At 35.4% G+C, this 11,243-nt stretch overlaps 2 protein-coding genes across 2 annotated transcripts in view; both read left to right on the top strand.

The window, feature by feature from the left end:
• The window catches only part of LOC105160969, a gene marked incomplete in the record, with an annotated part of 6,123 nt that extends 686 nt beyond the window's left edge, over positions 1–5,437 (top strand). The window contains 7 exon segments of the mRNA XM_020693223.1: positions 9–46; positions 149–220; positions 1,122–1,155; positions 1,808–3,635; positions 4,483–4,685; positions 4,772–4,899; positions 5,234–5,437. Coding sequence (XP_020548882.1) covers positions 9–46; positions 149–220; positions 1,122–1,155; positions 1,808–3,635; positions 4,483–4,547 — 2,037 coding nt within the window.
• On the top strand, positions 8,302–10,983 carry LOC105160810 (CBL-interacting protein kinase 2). The gene is made up of 2 exons (XM_020693224.1): positions 8,302–8,448; positions 9,129–10,983. The coding sequence occupies exon 2, from the start codon at positions 9,454–9,456 to the stop codon at positions 10,786–10,788; it is 1,335 nt and encodes a 444-aa protein (XP_020548883.1). The 5' UTR covers positions 8,302–8,448; positions 9,129–9,453; the 3' UTR covers positions 10,789–10,983.

Here is an 11,243-nt window from a genome sequence, read left to right as displayed (position 1 = left end):
CAGATCAGATTAAGGAGCATGAGTCTCTCCTCAGACTCAAACGCAGGTAAACCGACTTCCATTGTTTTTCTTCATTGTCGAAATTGATTTCTTGTTCTGTTTTTCATGGCATAATCTGATGAAAGAAGTCCCAAAATTTACATTGCAGGTGGTTGATGGATTTACCATTATCCATAAGTGAACAAAAAAGAGTAGAGGAAACACTTCCTCCTGAAGATAAGTATGTGCAAGTTCTTCTTCTTCCCCCCTTCTCCCCCACCCACCCTCACACTATTGTATTCTTCTTTTACTTTATTGGACATGATCAGAGTGAATTAGTTGAATCATCTATTGTTGGATTTAAAATATTATGCTTTATATATGTAATACTTCATTCCAGTTAATAGCTCAAGATTATTTCACTGTCAAGAGCTCAAGGAATCAATAGAAAGGAATAAGTAGAATTGTGTGAATAACATTATCAAGTTTAATGCAACTGAAGTACTTGTTTAAGTTTTTGGCAGTTGACATCTGTTGGACAACGATTAATTTGCTTAATTGTTTATCTTGGTGGCAATATGTAGTCTCTTGGAAAAAAATTTCCCAACTTGACATAAACTTACATGCGTAGAGATTTTTTCATGTTCATGCTGCGTTTTGTCTGTATATCTAATTTTGAATGCTTTTAGTGGAAAAAAAGATTGAGATTTCTAGTGCCTATAGTAGCTGAGTGGTAGTTAATGTGTTTTCATAGGAAGCAGAGTCTTCTGCCATTTTAAGTGCAAAGCTAGTTGTATCCTTCATGTGACTAATCAAATATAGTCTCCAGAATGTCACCTCCATGTTACGTCGGAATCAAGATTCTGCTCGATAAGGACTTGAACATAAAAAATCTGAAAAGTCCCTGTTTTAGGGTGCTATGCTCTATTATGTGCTTTGTTCTAGTACTGGAGGTTTCTGGTTTGTCTGCTTACTTCAAACTTAGGCATGCCTAAGGAATTTTTGACATTTGGGTATTTCTTGTAATGTTCCCGCCCTCTTGCATCTCTTGTTATATGTAGTTTTTCGGTAATCAGAAACTTCTCAATGATTTTGAGTGAAATAGATGCAACATTTCTTACTTCTGTTTTATTTGTTTTCAGGATGTTGCCCGAGTCATTACTAAGGGAAGATGATGTGAGTTTTCTGTCTGTGCTGAGTTACAGCACTTGATCTCAATCCAATGATTTTCGTTTATTAACACCATAGTTTGCAGTATTCTCATATATTGATAAACAATATCCTAATAAAAAATTCAGCATCGATTTAGATAACAACATATGTCAAGACGTGTTCTTGATGGTCTGATGGACTATGTCAATAGGAAGGATCTAATAAGAGAATAAAATTTGAAGACACCGTTGATGATACTGAGTTTCTAAGGAGAATAGATTTTGAAGGTCTTGAACAAGCAAGAAGGTCCTGACTTGTGAACAAAGTTCCCTGAGATGTGACTTGGTAATGGAATCGGTTGATTCTCTGTAGAATAGAGAACAGGTGGAATATGTGTAATTATGGCTTTGCAAAAAGGAAATGAATAGTACCAAGAATGACCGAGGAATCTATGAGTAACTCTTGGAATCTTTAGGCAGCAACATCAGGGATCAGAGCACACAGTCTTAGAAAGCTTGTAATATGGCAGAAAAATGAATTGGTCATTTCTGTTTAGATCTTGCATCTTACATCTTATTATGGCTGCATACATGTACGTATATGAAGGGGGCATATTTGTGCGTACTTGGGGTTATTTTCACTTATTTCCTATAAGATCCTCTTTACTTGATTGCAGGTAAGCTATGAGGACATCAGAACTTGTATAGAAATAGGGTTTGGAGCCCATGACTATAGTAAGGAACCCCATTGTTTGGAAGAGGATTTGCGAGTATTTGATTCACGTTATGGTCTTCAAGATATATACTTACTGTTGGATGTTATGACCAATAAAGGTTTATATTCTTTTGTTGAGATACTCACTGGGGGATTGATTAAATTTGAGAAAACAAATTGGAGTATGAAGAGGACAATTAAAAAATTGCTCCCAGAAGTTATTGCTACCAAGAATGATAATTCCAAGAAAAAACTGAAACAACTTTTTCTACTATTGTTGGACGCGAAAAATTTTCGTGGGAATCAGCTGGTACGCTCAATTGCTTCTGAAGCCTATCGTGCAGCTGCTGTCAAGGTACTGGATGGACTTGAGGACTTCCCTTTTAGAACACTGATTGCAATGCATAGGAAGCTGAAAGGTGTCAAGGGTTACATCCCTTCCATGCAGTCCCAAAAATCTAGAAGGGGACGTGATAGTCTAATCAGAGTAATCAAGAAAATGTGCATGAAGATGCTATCTGACCTTGGTAATGTGAAAGAGCCCGCAGAACCGTTGGCTGGGGCCCTAGGAGTTGCAGGCTTAACATTGAAGCTAATAATGAACTGTCCAGGTGTAAGAGATTTCAGGAAATTTTCGCCAGAAACTGAGGCATTACATAATGATATAGCAAAAGCTATTCATTTGCTTGATGATTCAAAAAGAGTGAGCTTGATAGAACTCAAAAAAGTGCAGTTTTTGCTGGATCCTAATTCTGAATTGTCTGTTAGAAGTCTACGGATGGCTGTACGGAATTTATTGACTGAATACCTTTTTGAGTGCAGTGATATGGAAAAGGTCCCTGATTGTTTAGTAGAAACTCTTGACATTATTAATAGAAGATCTCAATTTTCATCTCGTAAAAAACATTCCTCTTCCAAAATTTATTCATCTCCTCAAGAATTAATGAAGGAGGTAATACAGAAAGAGGTAGAGCATGTATTGGCTATCAGTGCTCAAGCAAAAGAAGTTCTATTGGACTTGCATCCAGAACATGAATTTGATGAAGATTTTGATCATGCATACGTGGAGGATTTTGATGGAAATGATGATCTCTATATTTCTGATGATGATGAGCATGTTGGGGATATTTCTCAACATCATGAAATTCATTCTTACAGTTCAGATTGCCAAACAGAAAGTATTGGTGAGACAAACCCGGCAGAGTCAAATTCACCTGTCTCAACCAGTGAAAGAGATGACCATTCTCCTCTTCTTTCTCCTGTTGGGAGGTTAAATATACCCCTGGACTCTATGCATATTACAGATGCGGGCTTAGATGAAACCAGTGGTTTTGTTCGTTCCCTGTCCTGCAAGAAATCTGAAGTACCTGATGAACAACCCATAGTCGAGAAACAGTACCCATCAGGATTCACTGGGGAATTGGGACAGCCTTACTCTGATTCTCTTAAAGTGACAACTAAACAAAATTTATCTTCTCTCTGTGACAGTCCTGCCAGAAATTCAAGCTACAGTGACCTTAAAAGTGAAGATTCTACAAGTTGTTCCAGAGACACCCCAAAATATGTAGGTTCTGATTTCCTAGTGGAAGACACAACTATTGTCAGTAAGCAGCGCAAATCAGGTAATCAATACCTTGAGGTTCAGGAAGCTTGTGATCTCACAAGTATGGTAGCCTATCATTTTGTGGGTCACATGCTGGACAAGCTGGCCAAGAGTGAAGGCATAGAATTATGTCAAGCTGATAGATTATATCTCCGAAGTTATTCTTCAGTTCCAGAAGATCTTGAAGGTAATGAGAATTTATCCTTTTACTCTTATGTGCCTGGTAAAAAAGTGGACTTTTTTATGGTTAACCTGCCTATTGTTAGCTCCTATTTCTTATTTGCATCCATTCTCTTGAACTTGTTCATAGAATTCTTTCATGTCTTTGCCCAACAGTTTCTTGGCCTAGAATCTTGGTAAACACCATGATTTGAAAATTTTTAAGGCTTTTTTTATAGTTGCTATGCAATCTTAGAATTGTTCTTTTCTTACTTCAAAAGGCATGTAATCATTCTTGTTCTCAAAGCAGTGAAACATGTGGTTCTGTTTTGTAAGGTTATAGGTCGCAGAAGTTTATGAGGAAAAAGCTACTATAGGTCCGTCGAAGGGTCTAAACTTGATGATATAAATTCATATTGCATGCTAAGATATGTTAAATTGGCATGCTGCTCAAGGGTGTGATTTTATGTGTTTATATTTCTGGGATATTCATATAGTGGAGTTGTATATGTCGGCCGCATTTTGAATATCATTAGGATGCAGGACTCTCCTCCCACTTTCATTCATGACTTTCTGTTCTCTTCTCCAATTCTTTTCCTCATTCCTTTTATCCTCGCATTATGTTCGATCTTCTACCTGAATGCTTCACTAGCTAAATATGTGGTCCCTGATTGAAGGGATTGGGAACATGCTGACTGAAATTACTGCATCTCTAGGACATTACTGAAAGTGAATTGAGAATTGAGTTTCTCTAACAAGATTTTGAATACATAAATGATAGTTCTCTATTGCTTCTTAATCTCAATATTTCACTAGCTATTTTATTGTTTAACTGAGCTTGTATATCCTTGATTTACTTATGGTTTCTCCTTCAGAATCTCTACGGAAATTCTTGCCATCCGAGTTCCCTGGTGTGTGGAAAGATTTGCTTCGGCGCTAAGACTTCCACATCCAAGGTCTGCAAAATTCCGTGACCCCAGGAAATGGAGAATGCTGTGAGCTTCAGAAGCTCCTTCTCAAGCTTCCCACTACTCTGGCATCATTTCCCTCTTACCTCCCAATTAAAATCAGATTTCAGGTACATTTTTATTCGTAACTGTGTAATTTCTTTTGTTTTACTCTTAATATCCACCTTGTTCATGCATCGTTGATCTGTATGAACAGAGGTTAAAGCAACAAAGTCAGCACAGCATTGGAATAAACCTCTAATGGTAAGGAATACTTTCAGGTCTGATGAAAATGGGCAGCTTAATGGGTTTCCGAATAATGCCCAACAGAATTTCATGGGAGAGGTGCCTTGTGCTCTCCATCCATTTTCACTGAATTATTCTTTATATATATATATATTACAGCTCAAGAAATAATAATTAGATTGTTTTTCTCCCATTTATGAACTTTCTGGGTTTGGGTCTGTCCAATTTGCATATTTTTCATCAGGAGTTGGCTTATTTTACACGATTATAAATTTTAACATTATTCCTTCTAAATTCATTCAGAAAAATGTACATAGACATGCGTGTTGGTCCGATTTCTCCCTGAAGTTTATAATCTTAAAGCAGCCATATAATTAACTTCAATGTGGACTTATTTCTTCAAATGTTGACATATTTCTTGAATGTTTTCCAGGTAATTGGAGGTAGAGACATTTATGGTGGAAGGTCCATTTCAATATACCATGAACCTTGATCAAGCCTATGCCTCATACTCAGACCCATCGTTCTCCTCTTGCTTGAGGTTGATGCTTCCTTCCTATCTGTTTATAAATTTTGAAAATGTGACGTTAAAATCTTGTAAGTTAGAAAAAAGGGGCAAGTCTAAAATTTGTTTTTATTGTCATCGCTTTCTTGCTTTAATTACAATAGAATTCTGGGCTTTAATGCTTCAGTGTCTGGAGTAAAAAAATTAACAACTGCTGCATAAATTAATGGTTATTAAGTAGATGAGCTATTGGGATCTTGACCGGCACACATTATGCTCTAGTTGTTATAAAATATTCGGTAATTCTTTTAAAAAAAAGCTTATAGGAGTCCAAAGTAAATTGCTTAAAAGCTCGTCATTTCAATCCAGAATAAGAGTAAGGAGTTTTTAATTTATTATAATGTATATTTTAAATTCTTATTTTTATAACTATAATACTACGACACTAACATTTAATAAATTTCATAATATTATTTTATTGAAACACTTCAAAACTATATAATTTTGTAAAATCTTTTAAATTTATCTACCTAAACACTCTAAACCATAGTTGGTCCCAAATTAAAATAAACTTGTTCTTGCTTAAGTTGGTTGTATCTGCTACTCTCCTGCAGCTTTACAATCTGTCATACAAGATAACCTCACCATCACTATTATTATACAGTAATAAATTCAAATAACAATATTATTTAACTTATCATGATGACTTCCGCCAGCTTTTGCTTCATCAGTAGGCCATTTTCCAACCCTACTTCCCCTGTATAATTCATCTTAACCATACCGGACAAAATTTTCTACTATACAATTATATTAGACATGCCAGCGACAGTCCATCGATTTGGGCTTTTAGACCTCCTTTTGAAAGTTTTGGGTTCAAATTTTTTGATGTGTACATTATAAACATAATGTGTATATATATATATATATATATATTACAGAGATTAAATAAAAATATATATTTTCATCAAATTTTATTTTATTTTCTATATAAGTGATAATTACATGATTATATTAATATATCATAAATTAAATGATATAATAATTCGATCAAAATATCAATATGACAAAAATAATTAAATAAATTATAATAAATTCACATAAAAATAATTAAAGTATTAATATATTCTCCGGAAATTTGTATACATGGTTTCAAATTTATTCAAGACAGTTGAGCTTTAATTGCTAGACTAAGATATTAGTATTATTTGTTTCATGTTCACCTACTCCTTTTATGAAGAAATTTGACCTATGAATGGGGCACCACAACATTTTTGAAACTATGAGTTGGCTACTTGCCTTTTGTGGTCCTGCATCTGTTTGGGATAATAAACTACGCTTTCATTTATAATAATTTGAGATTATGATATTATTCTATATAATCCGATATTAACCTTATTATTTATAACATGAAACTTATTAATGAAATCGAGCACATTAAATTACTTTAACTATTTTTAATGTATATATCAAATAACTCAGTTCATTTATATTTTTTTAGTTTCATATTTTTCTTTTGTCTGCGTGGTGGTCACACATTCATTCTGAAATAATTAGCTAAAAATGGTATACTACTAACATCAGGAATACAAAGAATCAAATCCTTTTTAATTGATAAACTAACCCGTAGACGATTAATTGCTTGAGTTTTTTATTTTTTAAATTTATTTATAAGAAAAATCGAAGTTAAATCCCATTTGACTAAAGTTATATATAAAAAGAAACTTGGTATTAAATCATTATATGATTGATCAAGTGGAGGGACATTCTTTCAACTTTTGGCATATGCCCTGTGCCTTTGAATAATAGCGGCAAAGATTGATATGGCCCATATATGATATTGTCCAAATTGTGTGGCTCAAAATGCAAATTTGAGTATGTGCCTCACAACGCAAAATTCACATTTGAGGTCCCTACTCTTAAGTCACAAGGGTAGTGATGCAAATAATTGATCACCATACACCTTATACAACCATCATTTCATACCACCAATAGGGTGCTTTATATTTTATTTTTAGTTAAATTATTATATTAATATTTCGATAAATTATCCATTATCAATATTGAAAATTCATATAACTTATATATCTAAAAACAACGAAACAAATTACGATAAATTCATGTAAAGTGAGATAAATATCCACACATATGATAAGATCGAACTTATTTATGGAAGAATTAACTTTAACCTTAGCCACTAGGCTAAGTTATCTGGGGGTCACCAATATGATGGTTTGATTGCAAACTCTTTACTTATCACTTAGATGCTACGAGTTTGAATCTAGTAGAGATTTTGTGCTCATTACTTTATGTAGATGTATCTTAGGATGACGGTGGTTAGCTCATAATATTTGGTCTAGTGAATAACTTAACTTAGTCACATGCTGATTAAGCGAAGGGTTAGATGAATTTTGGCAAAAGTAACATTTCATGGTGATTAAATATATTTATTTGGGTTAACAACAATGAATTCATCTCGATTTAATTTATCAACTATAAAAAAAAAGTACAATTATTTTCAAATCCTTAATGAAAATGGTGGTTTTTAATGACAAGAATTTGTGTGAGGACCTTTCTAAAAATACCAATTATTTCTTTGACTTTGATCCTTTGAATTATATTTTGTAATATTGCAATGAATTTTAAATTCATTTAATACAAAAGAATTAAAATAATTTTTCCAAATATATAATTCAAGTTAAGATCTTCTCTTTCAAATGTAACATGATGGAAATTTTAATTCGAATGGAGGTTCTGTCAGACTTTAAATATGTATTTACGTAGAGTTTAAAAATAGTGATCAATTATATAATAAGGGTTTTTACTGTTGATGTACCAAACTACCCTCGTAATTAGAAACTTTCCAATGTGTCACTTCTCTGTTGGCTCATACTTGCCAAATGCAGAATCACACATAATTTCAGTTGTAGAGAAACAAAACCCCAAGCAACGTTGAAGACGGCGAACTCAAAACACACAACGGTACAAAAACTCATAAATACCGTGAGATACGTTCCCATAATAGTCATTTGTACTCTGTCAGACTACATATATTCACTCGAACTTCACATGCTCTTCGCCTCAGTACTCCTCCCTCTTTTTCTCCGAAGGTTTTGGATCCAACTGAAGCTCCTTCCTTCACCGAGGTATGGGTCTTTTCTCACAAACCCATTTGACTTTTTGAAGTTTTTCATTGTCCCGTTTGAAGTTTTGTTCCGATTTGATGCAAATAATTTGGTGAATGCGTCTGTTTCTGGGATCTTTTTCTGAGCGTGTAATCACATGATGTTGAAATTTTGGTATTAGATTCTCTTGTTTTTGTGCGTGCAGGAATTCTTGGGTGCACATATTTAGTTAGCATTCAGTTTGATTCTTGTCGGGCTCACGCATTTATGCTTGTATGGTATTTGTGATTTTTGGGTCTCTGAATCAAAGGGTTTTACAGATCTAAATCTGCTGAGATGAGTTTGTGTTTCAAGTTGAAGTTGTTTCCCGCGTGTTGCCTAATGGTCTGATTTCTCTGTTTTAGCATGTTGAGTTGTATGTTGGCAAGGAAGATGTTGATTTGTAGGTTAATAGAAAGCATGCCCTGATTAATTTGAGAAAGGGAATGAATTCGACATGCTGATTTAATGCACCCCAACTGTTTGTTGATTGACTCTAAGCTGACAATTCAATTTGTCATGCTCTAAATTTGATGTGCTTTAACCAAGATTCTTGATAGCATAAGAGATGGCTTACTTTTGTCTATAGGATGGAATTTTCTTACTAATTCATAATCATAGTTGTGTGTGCTTCTCACTCTTTGATCTGCCTTCACATTCAGAATCTCCGCAACTGTTTGTTGATATCCAAGTTCCTGGGAATGTGGAAAGATGTGTTTCGTCGCTGAGGCTACCGGGTTCAGTGCCTGCAAGATTGTGCCTCAGTCTGAATCCATCTCGTTTGTCCTTGATGGTGACAGGCATGAACATAATGGCACAATCAAGTTTTGCAGCCAGAAGCACAATGATACCATCTATCGTCCTTCTCCAGTGTTAAAACGCGACTCTGTTAGACGGCCGGGTTCTTTATTTATAAAGAATCGGGCATTTTAAATATCATAGACAGAAGGAGAACGAAACCGGTGCTAGCATATAGCAGGTTTTCAAATGGAGACTAATGGAAACATATTGATGGAGAAATATGAAGTTGGGAGATTGCTAGGACAAGGCACTTTCGCCAAAGTTTACTATGGTAGGAACCTCAAAACTGGACAGAGTGTGGCCATCAAGGTAATTGATAAGGAAAAAGTAGTAAAGGTTGGGCTTATTGATCAGACGAAGCGAGAGATATCTATTATGAGTATGGTCAAACACCAAAATATAGTGCAGCTCCATGAAGTAATGGCCACCAAAACTAAGATCTACTTCGTGATGGAATATGCCAAAGGGGGGGAGCTTTTTCACAAGGTTGCCAAGGGAAAGTTTAAGGAGGATATTGCTCGAAAATACTTTCAACAATTGATTTGTGCTGTTCATTTTTGCCACAGCCGGGGTGTGTATCACCGTGATTTGAAACTGGAAAACCTGTTGCTTGATGAAAATGGGAATCTAAAGGTGTCTGATTTTGGTTTGAGTGCGCTCTCAGAGTCCAAGCGGCAAGATGGATTACTCCACACAACATGTGGAACCCCGGCATATGTTGCTCCTGAGGTTATTAGCAGAAAAGGTTATGACGGGGCTAAGGCTGACGTCTGGTCGTGTGGGGTCATACTATTTGTTCTACTTGCAGGTTATCTTCCATTTTATGACGCAAATCTTATGGAGATGTATAGGAAGATATCGAGGGCCGAATATAAATGCCCTAATTGGTTCCCACCTGAAGTTCGAAGACTATTTATGAGGATCCTTGATCCAAACCCGAACTCTAGGATTTCCATAGCCAAAATTATGGAAAAATCCTGGTTCCGAAAAGGTTTGGATTCCAAAGATACAGGGACCAGTGCAGGAGATATCGAGAAGCGTCCAATTGACATTGATGCTGTTCTGAAACCTTCTGACTGTGATAACATTGCCCCAACAAAGCCAGAGTTGGCAAAGCCTACTAATCTGAACGCATTTGATATCATATCTCTCTCCACAGGATTCGACTTGTCTGGCTTGTTCGTTAGCAATGATCAGAAGGACGAAGTTCAGTTCACATCAACAAAGTCAGCTTCTTTTATCATGTCGAAGCTTGAGGATATTGCTCGTCTCTTAAGGTTCGAACTTACGAAGAAGGATCAAGGGTCTATGAGAATAGAGGGGTCTAATGACAGTAGGAACGCAACTTTGTCGGTTGATGTGACAATTTTTGAAATATCTCCGTCATTCTATTTAGTCGAGCTGACAAAGTCCAGTGGCGATTCCATAGATTATCAGCGCTTGTTGAGACAGAAAATAAGACCGGCCCTTAGGGAAATTGTCTGGGCTTGGCAAGGAGAGCAACAACACACAACTAGTTAGAAAGTATCCGTAGAAAAAGCTGCTGACTTCAACTTCTGCCTAATCTGTTAGTTCTTGGCGCATTTCATTAGAATTTGCTGTTCCTACCATTCACTTCGCGTTGTAACTTCTCTGACAGTTTCTTGAATTTACCTTCGGAGACTATATCCTGAGTTAATTTCTCTTCTTCGTAGTACCATTTGAATGGTTTTCATATCATCTGATTGACATTAATATATTCATGAACCTGATTGAAATTTGAAGCTACATCAGTTTAAGCATATGGTTTGGTGATAGCTTCAGTGTTCTTTCCTTGGAACCAGTTGAGTTGACAGGCCTGTTTGTTTGTGTTTTCGATTTCTTAAGCAGTAATTAAAGTAAAAATATTTTCGGACAAACACTCATGGTTCCTGAAACTCGTATTTTGTTGGTAAATTCATAAAATACTAAATTAATAGACTCGATAATTTATGATA

This window comes from Sesamum indicum, linkage group LG4, assembly GCF_000512975.1.
Source record: "Sesamum indicum cultivar Zhongzhi No. 13 linkage group LG4, S_indicum_v1.0, whole genome shotgun sequence".
Lineage (NCBI taxonomy): Eukaryota > Viridiplantae > Streptophyta > Magnoliopsida > Lamiales > Pedaliaceae > Sesamum > Sesamum indicum.
This window is presented reverse-complemented; position numbering and strand designations above follow the sequence as displayed.

Bases quoted from the DNA above. Each gene is read 5' to 3' on its own strand.
- LOC105160810 (XM_020693224.1), top strand. From the start codon at position 9,454: ATGGAGACTAATGGAAACATATTGATGGAGAAATATGAAGTTGGGAGA.